Source organism: Dipodomys spectabilis, unplaced genomic scaffold, assembly GCF_019054845.1.
Source record: "Dipodomys spectabilis isolate Male_0828 unplaced genomic scaffold, ASM1905484v1 ptg000234l, whole genome shotgun sequence".
In the NCBI taxonomy this organism is placed as follows: Eukaryota; Metazoa; Chordata; class Mammalia; order Rodentia; family Heteromyidae; genus Dipodomys; species Dipodomys spectabilis.
In genome coordinates, this window is record NW_024870911.1 from 378570 (window position 1) to 398525 (window position 19956).

General features: G+C 35.8%; 1 protein-coding gene across 1 annotated transcript in view; it reads right to left on the reverse strand.

Annotated features, from left to right (window-relative positions):
• Positions 1-19956, reverse strand: part of Acss3 (acyl-CoA synthetase short chain family member 3) — a 143812-nt gene that overhangs the window by 63308 nt on the left and 60548 nt on the right. The window contains exons 6-7 of the mRNA XM_042698913.1: positions 17692-17772; positions 17418-17513 (exon numbers count right to left, since the gene is read on the reverse strand). Of these exons, the coding sequence (XP_042554847.1) occupies positions 17418-17513; positions 17692-17772 (177 nt within the window). The remainder of the gene's footprint in view (positions 1-17417; positions 17514-17691; positions 17773-19956) is intronic.

A 19956-nucleotide genomic window follows, 5' to 3' on the forward strand; every position in this document is an offset into this window, starting at 1 on the left:
TAATGAGAAGAACACGGCTGAAATCAGGAAAGCAACTCCTTTTGCAATAGCCCTACAAAAAATAAAATACCTAGGAATTAACTAAAGAAGTAAAGGGCTGGGCATCAGTGGTTACATCTGTAATCCTAGCTACTCGGGAGGCTGAGATCTGAGGATCATGGTTCAAAGCCAACCCAGGCAGGAAAGTCCGTGAGACTCTTATCTCCAATAAACCTAGTAAACCAGAAGTGGTGCTGGAGCTCAAGTGGTAGAGTGCTTGCCTTGAGCGGAAGAGAGCAGGGACAACGCCCAGGCCCAGAGTTCAGGCCTCACGACCGACAAAAAAAAAAAAAAGAAGAAGAAGAAGTGAAGGACCTTTACGATGGAAACTTTAAAAACTTGAGAAAGGAAATCAAAGCAGAATTTAGGAAGTGGAAAAACCTCCCATGCTCCTGGATTGGAAAGAGCAACATCGTGAAAATGGCAATACTTCCCAAGGTTATCTACAAATTCAATGGAATACCTATTAATATTCCAACCTCATTCTTCAAGGAAATAGAAAAAGCAATCTAAAAATTCATATGGAACAATAAAAGAACCCGAATAGCAAAAACGATCCTTAGCAGAAAGAACAGTGCTTGAGGAATATCAATAAATACCAAATTTCAAACTCTTACTACAAAGCCATAGTAATCAAAAGAGCTTGGTACTGGCACAAGAAGAGACCCAAGGACCAATGGAATGAACTGGCAATGCAGAAATGAACCCACAGACCTATAGCCACCTAATCTTCAATAAGGGAGCTAAAAAAAAAATAGAATGGAAGAAAGACAGCCTCTTCAGTAAAGGGTGCTGGCAAAATTGGTTAACTACTTGTAGAAAACTAAAGCTAGATCCTTATATATCACCATGCACCAGAATCAACTCCAAACAGATCAAAGACCTCGGAGTCAAAGCAGACACTCTGAAAACATTACAGGATGGAATAGGAGAAGCTCTAGGTCTCCTGGGCACAGGCTGAAATTTTCTTAAAAGAGACCCAGAAACACAACAAATCAAAGAAAGGTTGGACAAATGGGATTGCATGAAATTGCAGATCTTCTGCATAGCAAAGGACATAGCTAGCAAGATTAATAGAAAGCCCACGGATTGGGAGAAGATCTTCACTAGCCATACAACGGACAAGGATCTCATATCTAAAATGTACTTGAAACTCAAAAGATTAAATCTCCCAACAACAAATCCTCAAAGAAACAACTGCCCAATAAATAAGTGGGCTAAAGATTTAAAGAGAAACTTCTCTGAAGAGGAAGTAAGAATGGCCAATAGACACATGGAGAAATGCTCAGCCTCTCTAGCCATAAAAGAAAGGCAAATCAAAAAAAAAAAAAAAAAAAAAAAAGGAAAAAAAAGAAAGGCAAATCAAAACAACATTGAGAACAACCTCATCCCAGTTAGAATAGCTAAAATCAAGAACTCTAATAACAACAGATGCTGGAGGGGATGTGGCCAGAAGGGAACCCTACTGCATTGTTGGTGGGAGTGTAAACTTGTTCAATCACTTTGGAAAGCAGTATGGAGGTTCCTCAAAAGACTCCACATAGAATTCCCCTATGACCCAGCAATCCCACTTTTGGGCATTTACCCAAATGATCACAAATCAGACCACACTAAAGCTACCAGCACAACTATGTTTATTGCAGCATTATTTACCATAACTAAGATATGGAACCAACCCAGATGCCCCTCGGTAGATGAATGGATTAAGAAAATGTGAGATAGATAGACAGACAGACAGACAGACAGACAGACAGACAGACAGACAGACAGACAGACAGACAGACAGACAGACAGATAGATAGATAGATAGATAGATAGATAGATAGATAGATAGATAGATAGATAGATAGATAGATAGAATGAAATTCTATGCCTACATCAGAAAGAATGACATCACCCCATTTGTTAGGAAATGAAAAGACTTGGAAAAAATTATATTAAGTGAAGTAAGCCAGGCCGAAAGAAACATAGGTTCCATAGTTTCCCTTATTTTCAATGATTAGTACATGTGTAGGACAAGCAGAAAAGGTCAAAAGCTATTTCATATGACCATATAAGATGATGTTAAGTGAAATGAACCCTAAGATAGAGACACACGTGTTTTTTCTTTCTTGCTATTGTTTCTAACATATTTATAATGTACTATGTGACTTTTTTGTTTCTTTGTATGTTCCTCCCCCACAGTATAACCCCTTTTCTCACTGTATTTGATGTTGGTGCCCTGAATCTTCTATATACACTTCTCTAATTTGGGGAGGGGAAAAGAAAAAAACAAAACAGTTAAACAGGGATACAGGTTGACCCATTGTAACACTAAGATGTACAGAACACTATGTTGAAAAATGAACTTTACAGTTTAGGCAGGGCAGAATGGCGAGTCAGGGAGTGTAGTTGTAGAGGTGGGAGGGAAAGGACAGTAGGGGAAAAACAGAGAAGGCAACACTGCTTTATAGGAAATGTACTCATTACCTTGCTCATGTAACTGTAACCCCTCTATACGGTATTTTTGCAATAAAAAAACTTATTAACAAAAAAACAAAAAATAATGGATAATGAGAGAGATGAGGAAGGAAAGGTACAGTGGGAGAATGTCAAGGGAGGGGGTAACCATTCTCGACAAGAAATGTACTCATTACCTTATTCATGTAACTCTAACCCCTCTGTACAGTATCTTTACAATAAAACAAAATTTAAAAAAATAATGGACAAAATTTAAGTGAAAGTTCAGGAACTAAATGTAGAGTGTTACTCACAGGTCTCGGTCCACTGAAGTTTACAAAGAATTTTTTATAGCTTCTTTACAACGTAAGACATTTATTTTTAGTGAGGTGGCAATTTTATTTATTTGCTTTCTGTCCTTCCTATCAGTTTTAATTATTTGACATCATTGTCAGCCTTTTCAGTACTTGGGCCATATATGATACTAACTCTGGTTCTCCTTCAGCCTCTAAAATGATGCTGAACTCACAATAACCTCCATTAAATATTGTTGATGGGGTTGGGACAATAACTGCACTTGCTCACTCCAACATAAAACACAGGTACATGTATAGAAAAATAAACTCAATAACAGTTATCTTTGAACTACTGACCATGGGAGAAGTCTAAAGGATGCTGACATCAGCTTCATAATCTATTTGGAAGATATAATCTATTTGGAAGATTAAAGTACATAGCCTAAGTCACAGTAATAACTGAGTCATCATTTTCCTTATTCTTTACATTCTGTCAAAAAGATGGTTCTTATACTTGATTTGAAAAATAAATGAAAAAGATAAAAAAGGAAAGAATTTTTCCATTATATAAGGGAAATACAGTGTCTTCAAGGTTGCCAACTAAGTGTACTAGTTCACAACATCATTGGCACTTGTCATAAAAAGGACGGCAATATAGCTCTATCCTTGAAAAATGAATAATATTAACGAATTACAAAAGAAATGGTCAACCTAGATGAAAATGCAAATTTCTGATAAAGAAAAGGTACCTACATGCAAGCAGGTAGCAACTCTGTTGTTAGAACAAGCGCCTTTGCTAAGAACTTGGATGATCCATTTACAAGGAAATGCAACAGAGAATGATTTGGCAGAAATTAAAGATCCAGAGCAGGACTTGGTGGCAAGAGTATTAAATATGAAAATAATTAGGCATTTGTGGCTCATGTCTGTCATACTAGCTAATCAGGAGACTGGGATGGGAGGATGTTTGCAGTCAGTCTAGGCAGAAGTGTCTGTGAGACTCTTATCTTCAAATACCTAACAAAAGTCACAGGTAGAGGTGTGGCTCAAGCAGTTGAGTGCCAGCCAGCCTTGTGCTCGGGAGGGGGGGGGGGGGAATCAACTGAGAGTGTGAGACTCTGAGTTCAAGCCCCAGTATTGGCTCCAAAAAATACAAAAGTAAAAAGAAAAAACAATGAAAATAACTTGGGAGTCATTTTCATCTTTAGTATTCTCAAAACTTTACAACTTAGAAATGGCTTAAGGTTCTATTTTCAAAATATATATTGTACATATAAAGCCAGCATGTCCATAAAATGGAATGATGACATATTAATACATGTGCTAAATTCATGTCTATACAGTCACATGGATACACACATACACACAAACACAAACACACACACCTAAACAGTTTTGCATATATGATCCTAAACGTTTTGTGTACTAATATAGGAACACAGAGCTCATTGTCAGCTAATCATTCAATAAAGAAAGAGAAAGTGCCGGGCGGTGGCTCACGCTTATAATCCTAGCTACTCAGGAAGCTGAGATCTGAGGATCATGGTTCAAAGCCAGCCTGAGCAGGAAAGTCTGTGAGACTCTTATCTCCAATAAACCACTAGAAAACCTGAAGTGTCGCTATGGCTCGAGCAGTACAACGCTTGCCTTGAGCTGAAGAGCTCAGGGACAGTGTCCAAGCCCAGAGTTCAAGCCCCACAACGGACAAAAAATAAACACACCTAGGTTTATATTCTATAAATATAGACAGGCATATGTGTATATACATGCATACATGAAAAAAAGAAAGAGAAAGTGAGTTTATCCAAACTTCCTGTTCATTCTATAAATGCAGAGAAAGAATATTCCATAAAACCTGGTTAAGTTTTTCCAGTGTGCACATTCAGAGTTTCAAATGAGCAGTAAGAGCCCTTAGAAAAAGAAGGGAAAAGACGCAAACACTAGGATAAAGGTGAACCATGAAATGTGCTTTGTTATTCACAGATAAAAGGCTTCAAGGCTGTGTTCACTTCGCTCCCTGTTTCTACTCTTAAAGGACAGATCCTTGAGGGGAGACACCACTGTGTTATTTTGCACATCTGCTCCTCATTCTTCAAAGTTGGTAGTTGAAGGACCATGCATCTCTGTGTGCTGATTCCTTTGCCTGTGCTTAGAAGAGAATTAATGGGCTCCAAAGGGAGCTGCCTCCAGTGCTCTGATGACAGCTTCAATGTTGTGAGGACAGACTTTGAAAGAAGGAATGTGGAATATCTAAAACCCTAAGCATTATAAATGCTGGAACACAGAGCAATGAATGGCTGGTATTTACAATTTAGATTTCCATTCTTGGAAAGAATAAATATGTTTTTGAATAATGACAATAGCTTATGTCCAAAAACGGATTAAATGATTAAATCCTGAAAATTATTCTAAAGGCTTTCCGTGACTTACCAATTAATTGATATATAAGAAAGATATTATTATTACTGGTATTTACAAATGTGAAAACATAGGCAAAGCAAACCTGAAGCCAAAAAAGTAATGCATAGAAATACTGTAAATCACGATATGGCTGTCTTAACTACTATGTATTTTTTTCAGTAAACATATCCCCCATCATTAACTTTTTTTCCAATTAATTGCATAGTTTAAAAGTTAAAACAAGTTACCAAATAAGGTATTTATTCTGGACAAATGATACAAAAAAGATTTGCACAAGTGGAAACTGAGATGTGTCAGCCTCTGACTATAAGGGTGAAAACATAGATTCACGAGGCATTTAAATTAATTTACCCAAGGTCATGTAAGTGGATAAAAACAGAATAAGATAAGTAACATAGGTATTAACATTTTCAGTCCACCACCCATGTTCTGACACCACTGTATAGAATTTCCAATCCAATCTATTCTATAACCAATTTACTGCTTAAGAAGGCAGAGTATAGTACTTACCTTTAAATTTAAAACTTGAATTATTAACAAAAAGCCATCTGCCCTATTTGGTCCAAGTATACAGTATGAAAAATGCAAACAAATGTAAAATATGAGCAAGCTTTCTGATGACTTAAGACTGTGGTTATGTAAAAATGATAATTTCCATACTACTACTATGTATACTTCCCAGTTTACAGATCAACTTTAAGCTAGCTTTGATGGGAATATCTAATGCTTCTCTTTAACTAGGTAATAATTTAGCTAAGTACTCCATGCCATTATGTACTTCTCATCAAAGGCAAAGCAATCGCGGACTGAAATGTCTAAGTTTGTGAGCCAAATGACTATTTGCTTCTTTTATGGTGATTATCTAAGGTATTTTGTCACAGTGACAGAAAGATGAATGACACAAATTATTTATGTTTCATCCTTCTCTTGGGAAAATCTGCCATATCAAAGTCTGTCCTTCTCCCTAAGGTATTGAAGTAGTGGTATTGAGGTGTGTTGTAGTAATGTTCCATTAGTAAACTACATACATTTAAGAAGTAATGATTTGTATACTTCCTCTCAAGCATTAAGACTGAGTTTGTCAAACTGGTTTCTTTATTGTAACTGATCAATGTTGTTTGGCTTCCATAATTCAGTATATTCAGTATTTTGAATGTGTCCAGTTCACTTACAGAAGCAGCCTTAGCTTATATATATCCTGTTCTACTTAAGTTGTTCTTGAAACTCTAAAAAACAAAACAGGGAGAAATTATATGTTCCCCTACAGGGAAAAAAAAAAAGAAACTTTACCTATAAATCAAGTATTTTTCCCTAATAGCTTTATTCAGGCATTTATTTAACAATACACTGGACACATTTTATGTGAAGAAGACTTGGAATTGGAAACGGATAGTGTGGAGAAACTGAGGTGACTGTCTTATAGAATTTCCAGTGGAAAGGAACCAACAATATATCAAAGTAGCCTACAAACTCCCAGGAGACTGCAAACTGACAACGACACCAAAATGGGAGGTTCTGGGGCATGATGATTCATCAGAAAGGCCAAAGAGGACTTCTCTGAGAATAGCTCTTGAGCTGAGAGCTGAAACATAAGAGGCATGTACTTCAGGAAAGGATAAAACAACTGAGCCACGCTCCCAATTCAGCAATGAACACAGGATAAGTGTAAAGAAATCGGCAGGGCTGTGCCCCAGAAAGGAAGAAAAGTGAATCAGAAACATATACCAGCACTTCTAAATAGTAAGAAAGCAAGCAGGATGAGGATGGAAATGTCCATTGTCTCGGGAAAACAATGGAGATGTTATACTAGTGGTATTAGAAAAGGCTCTTGATAGGGAATGATGCCTCTGGAAGCAAATGGGAATGGTCTTGCAAAGGAAGTTTTAGGTTGGGAAAGAGCAACTGAAGGCTGTGCAAAGACAAAGGGAATGCTGAAGAGGAGAAGATGTTCAAGAGTTTTTATACGTCATGTTAGTAAGAATAATTGTGAATGTATCTTAGAATGTGGAAATCATCCAGATATGACAAAACCAAAACCCAGGATTCCTTTTGTTTGTAACCCACAGATGGGTGTGTGTGTGTGTGTGTGTGTGTGTGTGTGTGTGTGTGTGTGTGTGTGTGTGTGTGTGTGTGTGTTACCAGGATATGAGCTCAAAACATCATAGCTGGCAGCTATGAAGTAGAGCTATAGCAGCTCTACTACTTGAATTATGCCTGATTTTTTTTTTGAGATAGGATTTTGCTTTTGGCATAGGTCATCTTAGGCTGACTGGAGCTGTAATACTCCATTTACACTTCCTTTGTAGCTGGGATGACAGATACTCTGCACCACACTCAGCTTTTTATTGGTTGAGATGAGATATTGGCCTTGATCTCCTTCCCTCCTATCTCTGCCTCCTGAGTAGCTAGGATTATAGGATTAAACCCACCACGTCTGGTTTCAGCTACATGTCTTGTTATGATAGAAAAAAATATATGTTATTAAATATCCATTGTAATGTTTCATCTTGCAACAGAATTTTTTTGTAATGGAAAATTGTCTTATATCTAGAAGAGAAACTGAAGCCTTAGTTTTAACTAGTTTTGATTTCTTTCAGCCATGGTAGTTTTAGATTTGTGTTAAAGTCCAGAGTATGAATATAGAGACAGATATAGATATAGATAAATATCTTTGCTAAAGCAAAGGATTTATTTAGTATCCATTCATATAATATCATGAGTGGTTTTTTTTTTTTTTACAGACAATTGGGCACATAATGAACTGCAAATCTGCTGGTACTTTAGAATAGCAGTTTTTGTTAATCTGAGATTTCTTTTCCAGGAGAAATATTGCCCTGACGCCAATTCATAATTTCTTTTAGATTATACCTTTGAAATGATATAATTCACGAAGCTCAAAAATAAAAGTTTGGTCGACGGAAACATACATACACATATGCACCTTTATTAAGTATATATAGTAAGATAAGCATTTGAAAATATAACTCTATGAGAGCTACATGAATGACCTACCAAATTATTTTAATTTACAGTAAATGAAGTATTTAATGTGAGTCTGGCTTACTAAATAAAAAAATGTCAATAACACTATGTTAAAACAGTAGAGTCAACCATTCTCATTCTTATGTCCCATAGCCATGGATTCAGTCAACCACACACTCAATATATTAGTTATTGTAAGTTATCTGGAGATGATCTAAAGTTTATAAAGGATGTATGTGTGTGTGTTATGCAAATACTACACCATTTTGACTAAAGGATATGAGTATGTGTGGATTTTTGTACACAAAAGGGGTCTTGAACCCAACCTCCCATGAATACCAATTGAGAGAATTTTTATTTCACAATCAGCTTAAGAATAGGGACAAAAGAGCTAGGAAGGTGGCTCAGTGGTAGAGTGCTTGCCTTGCATGCAGGAGACCCTGGGTTCGATTCCTCAGCACCACATAAGCAGAAAAAGCCAGAACTGGCTCTTTGGCTCAACTGGTAGAGTGCTAGCCTTGAGCTGAAGAGCTGAGGGACAGCGCCCAGACCCAGAGTTCAGGGCCCATGACCAACAAAAGAAAAAAAAAAATAGGGACAAAAATAGGTGAACTCTAGAGGACTTACAAAATATGGTTACTATTTGCTTTCTTAGTGACTAGTCACGACTCTTTTAGTTCAGTTTACTTTTAAAGAATCAATATTGCAAAATTTCCCCTGAAATTTCTATGCTCAAATTGCCAGTTAATTCTCTGAAAATGGACCATTCAGCCTAGCACTAATGGTTCATACCTGCAATACTAGCTACTCAGGAGGCTAAGATCTGAGGATCATGATTTGAAGCAACCTGGACAAGAAAGTCCCTAAGACACCTTATCTCTAATTAACCACTTAAACACCAAAAGTTGTTGCTTAAAGTGGTGAACTACCAAACTTATGAAAAAAAAGCTCAAGGAGAGTGTTTAGGTCAGAAGAAGGAGGAGGAGGAGGAGGAGGAAGAGGAGGAGGAGATGGAGATGGAGAAGGAGAAGGAGAAGGAGAATGAAGGAGGAGGAGGAGGAGGAAGAGGAGGAGGAGAAGGAGAATGAAGGAACAGGAAGAGGAGAAGGAGGAAAAGGAGGAGAAGGAGAAGAATGAGGAAAAGAAGAAGGAGGAGGAGAAGGAGGAGAAAGAGAACAAGAAGAAAGAGAAGGAGAAGGAGAATGAAGGAAAAGGAGGAGAAGGAGAAGGAGGAGGAGGAGGAGGAGGAGGAGGAGAAAGAGAAGGAGAAGAAAGGAGAAGGAGAATGAAGGAGAAGGAGGAGAAGGAGGAAAAGGAGGAGGAGGAGAAGGAGGAGGAGGAGGAAGAAGAAGGAAGAAGAAGAAGAAGGAGGAGGAGGAGGAGGAGGAGGAGGAGGAGGAGGAGGAGGAGGAGGAGGAGGAGGAGGAGGAGAAGAAGAAGGAGGAGAAGGAGAAGAAGGAGGAGAAGGAGGAGAAGAAGAATGAGGAGAAGAAGGAGAAGAAGGAGAAGAAGGAGAAGAAGGAGAAGAAGGAGAAGAAGGAGAAGAAGGAGAAGAAGGAGAAGAAGAAGAAGAAGAAGAAGAAGAAGAAGAAGAAGAAGAAGAAGAAGAAGAAGAAGAAGAAGAAGAAGAAGAAGAAGAAGAAGAAGAAGAAGAAGAAGAAGACAAAAAAACAAAAAGAAAGAAAAAACAAAAAAAAATGAAAAAAGAAACAATAAAAACAACAACAAAAAAGACCATTTACTCAACAAAGATGATTACCTACATACTAGAAAGCACTGTGTTGTTGGTGGCAGTGTAAACTTTTTCAATCACTTTGGAAAGTAGTATGGAGGTTCCTCAAAAGACTCCACATAGAGCTCCCCTATGACCCAGCAATCCCACTTTGGGGTATTTACCCAAATGATCACAAACAAGACCATACTAAAGCTACGAGCATGACTATGTTTATTGTAGCATTATTTACCATAGCTAAGATATGGAACCAACCCAGATGCCCCTCAGTAGATGAATGGATCAAGAAAATGTGGTATATATACACAATGGAATTCTATGCCTCCATCAGAAGAATGACATTGCCAAATTTGTTAGGAAATGGAAAGACTTGGAAAAAAATATATTAAATGAAGTAAGTCAGGCCCAAAGAAATATAGGTCCCCTGGTTTCCATTATTTGCAATAACTAATAAATGTCTGAGACAAAGTACAAACATTTTAGTCTGCTTGAGAAAATCCAAAATAAAAATATCACAGAAGTAGTGATGTCTAAACTTCAGTACATAATATTTAAGAGTTAATCCTTAAGAAAATAACTACTGTGCTATATGAGCATATTAACGATGAATGTAACAGGGGAAGTCATGTAATCACTAGCAGAATTCCTTGTAGGTAAATGCCAGTATGGTGTTGGGTGGAAAAAAAATGGGGGCCAGGAAACAGAAGATTATCAGTGTAGATATGTCAGGGGACAATAGATCATTTGTTGTTATACAAATGAATTTCAAGTATGTTCATTAATAGATATTCCTTGAAGACTTTTTATATTTCTATCTTTTGTGAATTTTATAAAATTGTACAATCAAAGCAATTGTAAGGAATACCACAGAAATATAAAACATACCCTTTACCAAGTTTTCCCTAGTAATAATGTCTTGTAAAAATGGCAATACTGTATATCACACAGAATAATGATGCAGTCAAGTTACAAAACAGTTCCAAATCCACAGGGATCTCTCCTGTTGCCCTTTTCAGCCACATGCATTGATTGCTAGTGTATAGCAGTAAAATAGATATTCATATGTTTCTGTGGTATTCAGAAGCTAGTTGAACTGACTTAATATTATGAGAATTTTCATGTATCCCATCATTTTCTACATAGATAATCAGGCCATTGTAAATAGAAGTCTTATCCATTTCTGATCTGCATGTATTTTGTTTCCTTGTTTTTCTTTATTTAAATAGCTAGCTAGAACTTCAGCCAGTCAAGTCAAAGTCAAGATGAAGGCTAAAAATGGAGATCTATACCTTTTTCCCCAAATACTACAGAAAATCATTCAATCTTTTCACTAAATATGATGTATTTTTCTACATATTGTTTGTTAGGTTGAAGAAGTCCCAGTTCTTAATTAAGAAAAGATGTTGAGTTTCTTAATGACTTCTCTATTGATATGGCTATATGATCTTTAACCTCAATATATTTGATCAATAGAATAAATTTAATTAATTTTTAAATATTGAACTATCCTTACATCTTGGAATAAATTCCACTTGGTCATGGCATATTATTATTTTTATATACTGATGAATTCTATCTATTTATATCTTGTCAAGGATTTTTGTACATATTCAGGAAAATTTTTAATCAATAGTATTTTAATATCATTGTCTGCTTCCCTGCTAAGTCAGTATAATTAATTATTATCGTAAAGGTGATGCACAGAGGGTTACAGTTACATAAGCCAAGTAATGAATACATTTCCTTCTGAACAATGTCACCTCTTCCCTCTCTTTCTGCCAGTTTTTCCCTCCCAGTCCTCCCCAACAGGTTGTATAGCTCATTTTCAACATAGTGTCAAGTATCACTGCTAAATTAGTTTATTCTTTCTCCCACTACTTCTGTGCTCCTCCTGACACTCCTCAAATGAGATAAACTTACATACAATACAACAGGTACAGAAATCAAAAACAGTGACAGAGGAAAACAAACAAGAATTTATCTAACAGACAACAATTAAGGTCATAGTAAAGCTACCAACACATCCATTTACACTGCAGCATTATTTACCATAGCCAAGACATGGACTCAGCTCAGATGCTTCTCAGCAGATGAGTGGATCAAGAAAAGGTGGTATATATACACAATGGAATGCTAGGCTTCCATCAGAAAGAATGATGTTGTACTATTCATAAGAAAATGCTAAGACTTGGAAATAATTATATTAAGTGAAGTAAGCCAGACCCAAAGAAACATAGGATGAGTGTTTTCCCTCATTTGTTGTAACTAGAAAGTGCCTATAAATCTACAAGCAAACACACTGGATGATAAAAACAAATACACTTGGAAATGATAAATTTACAGGACTCTAGACATTCACTCCGTGAGACTAAAGGAGGATATTCTTAGGAGACAATTACAAAAGTTCAATAGCTAAGGGTATATCATCATATGAAATTACGTTTATCGAATTGAACTCTAAGAAATTTGATTTTCTTAATGATAATGCTATTCAAGTGGTAGATTTCCTATTTAGTGACTTGTACTAATGTGTGTTTCTGGAGGGAATGGCTCCATTTATCTAAGCTATCAAGTTTTCTGTTGCTGGGTTGGTCTTGGTATCTCCTTATTATCCCTTTTATGCCTTTAGAGTCATTTGTGATAGCTTAATTTGTGATATTGGCAATTTGTGGCTTTTTCTTTGTAAGACTTGCAGAGATTTGTCAATTTGACTACTGAGAATCAACTCTGTGATTTATTGGTTTTCTCTGTTGCTTCTCTGTTTTCAGTTTCATTAAATTCTATGTCTATCTTTATTAGTCCCTTGTTTGTACTTTACATTGTTCTTCTCATACTGGGTTCTTGATAGTTCCCCATTTTTTAATGCATCCATTTAGTTCTTTTCTTTTTCACACTACTTTGTATCCTGCAGGTTTTGTTATGATATATTTTCTTTTACTTTCATACACATATACACACACTGTATATATGCATATATATAAATTTCCTTCAATGTTTACTTGACTTATAAATTATTTAGAAATGTATTAATTCATTTGCAGTGCTTGATTTTCCTTTTGCCTCTTCGTTCCTAATTTTTATTTTAAATATATTATATTCACAGATGAGATTCTGCATAGTAATTTAATTTTTGTTGTACAGGTGATGTACAGAGGGGTTACAGTTACATAAGTAAGGAAATGAGTACATTTCTTTTTTCTTTTTTTTTTCTTTTTTTTGTTGTTGGTCATGGGGCTTGAACTTTGGGCCTGGGCGCTGTCGTTACACTCTTCAGCTCAAGGTGACCACTCTACCACTTGAACCACAGCGCCACTTCCAGTTTTCTAGTGGCTTATTGGAGATGAGTCTCATGGACTTTCCTGCCCAGGGTGGCTTTGAACAGCGATCCTCAGATCTCAGCCTCCTGAGTAGGTTGGATTACAGGCATGAGCCACTGGTGCTCAGCTGAGTACCTTTTTTTTGAACAATGTTACCCCTTCCTCATTTTCTCTCAATTTCCACCTCAACTATCCCCCTCCTAAGTTGTGAAATTCATTTCCAACATAGTGTCTAGTGAGTATCACTGTTCCATTGGTTCACTCTGTGCCCCATTATTTCTGCCCCATTATTTCCCTTCCTATCCCCAAATCAGATAAACTTACATACAAATTAGCTCAAGTTCTTCCTTTTGTGGCTCTCAGAATTTTATTTATCTTTTTTTATATATGCTAGAAGCACTTTAAAAAAATGCATATTGTTTTTGTTGTTGTTGAAAGGCATGGTATGTAAATATCGATTATGTCTTTGGAATAAATGAGGATTTTGCTACATTTTTCCGGTTATTATTTTTTTGGTCTATCAAGCATTAATTCAAGGATGTTGAGGCGGAAAGAAATGATAACTGAGTAGAGAGTTTAAAAAGGAGTAATATTAAAGGCAGAGGCATCTTTCAGAAAGATTCTAGACTATATAATGATAATCTGAAGCATCTACGAGATTTCAGACATTATATTTGCTAAGGACAATCTGTCCAACTACTTTGTACAGGAGCAAATCAGATTAGAAACACAAACACAAACCTAACATCAGCAACAGACTTACTTGTTCATATCAGCTGAATATCAGCAGGTAATATAGGACAGGAGAAATAAGAAGAAGGCACTTTTGATAGGTTAAAAGAAGAAAAGGTAGATTTCAGAGGTTTTAATTACCAATATCATAAGAGATGTAAGACTAATAATGTTAGACTATTTGAAGATAGGTAGTTTGAATGAACAAATGGGTGAAAGCAGCATTAACAGAACTACAGAATACATGACTGGGAATAATTTATGCCAAGAATAGCAAGACAACATAGAGTTTAATTTATATGATTGAGGTATGAATATACACCGATGAAAGATGTCCAACAATAGCTGACAATCCAAAGGAAGGAAGATTGGATATAGAAAAGGGATTTAATAGTTAAATCAATCTGCAGGAATATTTCCAGAAAATATAAACTAATGTGAAAACAGAGGCTACCTATGTGACCCCATTAACCTCCAATGTTGGGGACCAGAATGAAGAAAAACTATGAGCCTAAAATGATATTAAATTGTCAGAGAAGGGGAAGAATGAGGAGGAAGTTCAACTTAATTTCACAATATTCGTGTTTAATATGCACTCACTGTGTCACATGCTAGAAGACTATTGCTTTCTGCTTCAAATCACTTCAAGAAGTAAATAGACCAATTCAGAGTAGCGTGGCCAGCTCTGCAATAGATAACTATTTAGGAGACAATGAGATTACAGGAGAAGAACACCGAATCCAGTCCAAAACTGAGAGAAAACTTTCAGAAGACGATACCATCTAAGTAGAATCTTTCTGGATAACAGAAAGTAAATAGGAGACAAAGGGAGTCATACCAGGGAAAAGAAGTTTCATGAAGAACAATAGCCAAAGAATCTGGAGCATAGAAGAGAAGATAAAATTCCTAGAAGGCAATAACAATCATGGCTGAATGAAATTGAGATAGAAAACAAAATGAGACTGAAAAAGGCCCTGGCCACAGCAACTTCTCTGAAGTGAAACTGCATTATGATGAGGTAAACAGGGAACAGCAGAATAAAAACTTGAGTAGAATGTCATTTGGGTAGTCTTTTCTTCGAAGAGCTTATTGGAGTAGAAAGCTAAGATTCAATAGCTACAATGGATAAGGGTCTCAAAAGGCTTTGTTTTGTCAGCAGATGAACTTGAGAACATTTACAAGTTGTAACAGAGAAAAAGCACAAGAAATGGTTTGAAAGTGTTGCATCCTGTAATCATTCACACAAGTATTTGTGACAGTATTGTTCATCACACCATTTGGAGACAAAGACAGCTAAGCTTCGTTGACATTGTTAGCCTCATGTTTTAAATAAACTTGAGAAACAACAGCACAAACACAGTATGAATTGCCATTGTAAAGTCAGCTTAAGAGCTATAAATATTTACAAATGTCACAATAAATTCTGCTTTTCACGTTTATATAAGCAACATCGCAATTCATTGTGAACATTCAGTGTTAATATTTATTTTGTCTGCTTAAAGAGGAATCATTATCTTAGTAATGCAATCTGTGAAGACTAATATGAAATAAATGTGTCAAAACTATTTCATGTCATAATTAGTATAAACCACTCAAATACAAATTGAGTCTACAAAGCACAAAAACATAGTATAAGAGATGGGGAGTAGTGTATGATGGTTTATTCCTTGGATAATGTCAGCCTTAATATCTTTTAGCACTCAGAGGCATAAAAATTGCCAGCTAAAACTGATAGAATAGAAATGGGCTCCAAATGGTCAAAGGATTAGGAGAATCTCATGAACATAGGAAACCCTCTCCTTTTTTCTCTCTCTTTCTGATAGTCATTGAATTTCACATTTATAATATTGTAAAGAACCTTGACATTATCTAGCACTATTCTTCACAATCCATACTCCTTGTCTGATTTCTTGACTGATAATGATAGATTACTTATGTGACAGTCTTATATCTGAGAAGCTACACTACTCCCTTGCAGGTATTTAAATTCATTCCTACTACTCTCAAAACATAAATGTAACTGTATTATGGGAGTCCACACTTAATATGTATCAGCTTATTATACAGCAAAACATCTATCTATCTATATATATATACTAAATAGTCATTATGTTTGTTGGTTGTTAGGCTAAATATTGCCAATTCTTTTATTTTCTTATGTATTATTTTTATCTTGGCCTCTTACTTTAGATGTTTTGCAAAATGTTAATGATTTTTTAAATCCCATTTCATTGAACACACATTTTCAAGTGTGAAAAAGTAATATTATACCATTTTATATTATTACTATCATCATTATTATTATTACTACTGCTACTATTATTGCTCATACTGGAGTTTAAACTCTACTCATTCTTACATGGCTAGCTTGCTGCCCATGTTTGCTGGGTGTGCTTGCACTGTTGGTGCTCTGAAATTTGAGCCATGGCTCCAGTATTATATTTTGCTGGTTATTTTTAAGATTATAGAGTCTCACAGACTTTTCTACCTGGGTTACCTTCAAACGACAGTTCTCTGGATCTTAGCATTCTGAGTAGCCTGCATTAAAGATATAAGCCACTATGTCCAGCTTATGGTTAATATTTTTTGAGTAGTCTACTAACAGCTAATTTGGGCTATGGGTAATTATAGAATGTAGGGATTGTTTGCATGAAGTAAACCTCTTTTGTCAGCCGTAGGGCTTGAACTCTGGGCCTGGGCACTGTCCCTGGGCTCTTTAGCTCTTGAGCCACAGCACCACTTCCAGCTTTTTCTGTGTATGTGGTACTGAGGAACCAAACCCGTGTTTCATGCATGCTAGGCAAGCACTCTGCCACTAGGCCACATTCCCAGCCCCAAGGGTGTGTATATTTTTACATCTTGTTAGAGTTGCTCAACAGGTCTGGGATGATTTTGAAGAATTATTTCGCAAACTATTATAATTTGTTAGCTGCCCAAGATTTTGATCTCCCATAAATGTGATAAAAGAGGTGTCTAGGCTTTTATATACATCATGGATAAAATTAACGTTTACAGGGCGTCATTAATGCATGCATCAGAATCTTTAAACCCAGCTATGAATCTGAAGCATCAATATATGTGTTCCCTAAAACTGAAGCCAATGTCTTAGAAAAATCCACTAATTCTGTAAAAAGTCACAAAGATGATTTTGTGAGAATTACAAAGATCTTTCTTAAGATGCTAAACTTAAGGTCCATTTGTCACTTTCTCAAAATCTGTTAGGAAAAAAACAGTAAACTTGTTATTGTATCTTCTGCAGAATTTAATTTTCATGACTTTTCCTATAAAATTAATATAGCTAGCTATTATTAATTCTTACATTTCTCTCTTATTGGAAGCATATTTTTATCTGGAAGAAAATATAAACACTATTCCAACCCAGGTATACATCTTGAAAATGTTATTTCAGAGACTATTCAGTAAGATGAACTCTAAGTGCTCTGGCTTTTATTTTGTTACCTCATATAAAACTGTTGTGTTCCCATGGAGAAGAGGTCCATAACAAATGTAAGAGTGTCCAACAACCCAGCCTAAGTCAGAAGCTGCCCACCATACCTAGAAAATAAGAAAATGGATGGCTTTAACAAAAATAAAAAGCAGGCTCTCACAACATAGACCAAGTTATCCTCAAAAACATGATCTACTTCAACTTCCCAAGTGCCAGGAGTATAGTCAGGAATTACCTGACTGCAATGCAAAGAATCATGTAGTAGAAACTTCAAACTATGATTACCTCTCCAGGTTTAAGGCCATAGATAGAAGACATTGTCCAATTTAGCATCACAGCATATCCTCCTGTGGGCCTAACCACACCCTAAGTGAGAGAAAAGGTGGAGTTAATATGACCAGCATCACCATCATGGTAAAATATTATCTTCATCCAATCTATTTTAAAACTTTCAGGTTGAGGGTCTAATATTCTATAAAGTACAGATTTGGTTTTTATGTAGTTGTATTTGTATCATTATTTCCTTTGCTTTTTCAATAGGAAACCCAGAAAACAATATCGTCTTCATCAGTTCTATTAGTAGGACCCAATCCCACCCAATATCCTTGCACTTCTAACAAAAACTTAACATTTTGCAAAATGATACATAATAGCAATTCTTCAGCGGTGACATACACTATTACCATATTTTCAGATATATTTACAGAACAAAAATGGAAACTGCCAAACATAAGTGTACAATGTTACAGTGTAGGTATGTGCCTAAAATGCAAAATAACAGATAGATGTTTATTCCTTAAGATTAAATTATACTAGGCTGAGGAATCAAAGTCGGATTCTAACCAGAGCCTGGTTATAATGTTAATTGGAAATCAAGCAAACACAATATTAGAGTTGAACAATTCTTGAATGATAACATGTAGAATTGTGAAGGATGAATCCTGATGAGTTGTACCTAAATCTTGCTGATATGCTTTCATGTGGGGTAAAAAATAAGGATTACTACATCATTACTTTATTGTTTTCATATATCTGTTTTCAGGAGCTTTCCTGGATATTATGAACACATTCAAACTCAGTAGGAGACTGATATCTGAACATAGCACAATAGTCAGCATTAATAAGAACTCATGGTAAATGGAATCATGAATTTAATCACTATATATGCAGTCATGAATGGGGTCATTTCTTCATTTTAAACATGATTCATCATTAGCTCAACAAGGCTTATCCGTGAGAATATCCACAGTGAGCAGGTAAATGCAGGCTAAGAAACACAACTTAATTCATATATGTATTGAAGCATCTGTTATTATAACAATTGCAATTGCACTATACAATCATTTGATATAAGAGGAATAACTTGGCCTAATCAATATATGTACTATTAATTGTAGTCTTTTGGTAGACTCACGGACTCTTAACACATATGCAGGAATCAAGGGAATAGAAGAGAAATTATCATTCTATTAGTTACTAACATCACTGCTCTCCTCGGGTACCAGTAATAAAACATAGGTATCAAACTGAGAACATATTTTATCTATGAGCAACAACACCTGGTCTCTTGGCAGATATCACATGCAGATAGGTTGGCATTTGACAGCTATTTTCTCAGCTGTGTGACATGGTTAGCAAACAACTGGCTCCTTTGATCACCCTGGGGACATCAGGAATCCTCAGCCACCACAGCGAGAGACTTGGGCCTTTCCCTTGTGACCTGAGAGGCTATCTTCTCAGCGTAGTCTATCTTTTATGCATTTTATTAATTTGTTTTTAACAAGTGTCATTTCCTCTGGCTCAATAATCTGATGCATTAGTGAATTTTTATAAAACCTTGAATTCACTTTTCAGGGTAGGAGGGTATTATGTTAGTAATAATTTCATGTAAGATGTTGTAGAACGTTTTCACCACCTCACTTGCCTGCCCATTTTTGTCAATAATTCAAACATGAGTGCAATGGAATAAATTTTAAATTAGATAATGCAATATATGGACTGCTAAGTATGAGAGCCTATGGGTACACAAGTGAGTAGCATTTTATTTGTTAAATACAGAATATAAATTTAAAGGATCAATGACCCTATTTCTATTTATCACTCGAAGGGGTTCTTTTTAAAAATGATTAATGAATACTGAAACCCAACTGGCAAAATATTAAAAAATTGAGAATTAATCACTTAATGAGAACATGAATGAAATAGCATTTAAAATGATAAAGTCTAAAATGTAGCATCTAGTAATTAAACCCATGGTATTATGGATCCTAAACATATATTCTACTACTGAGCTTATCTTAGTCTCAAATTTAGTATTTTTGAAACAAATTCTAGAACAAAGTTCTAGAAATTTATATTTTTATATTTCATTTGATTTAATTATAATATTGATTTTAACTTTACATGCTTATATAACCCAAAAAGAAAAGACATGTCAGAAATAATTTGATGGGGGGGGCGGGGGGGGAGGATGGGAAGGGATGGGAAGGGTAAACAAAGGAGGAGGCTACAATGCTTGATAAGAAATGTACTCATTATCTTGCCCATGTA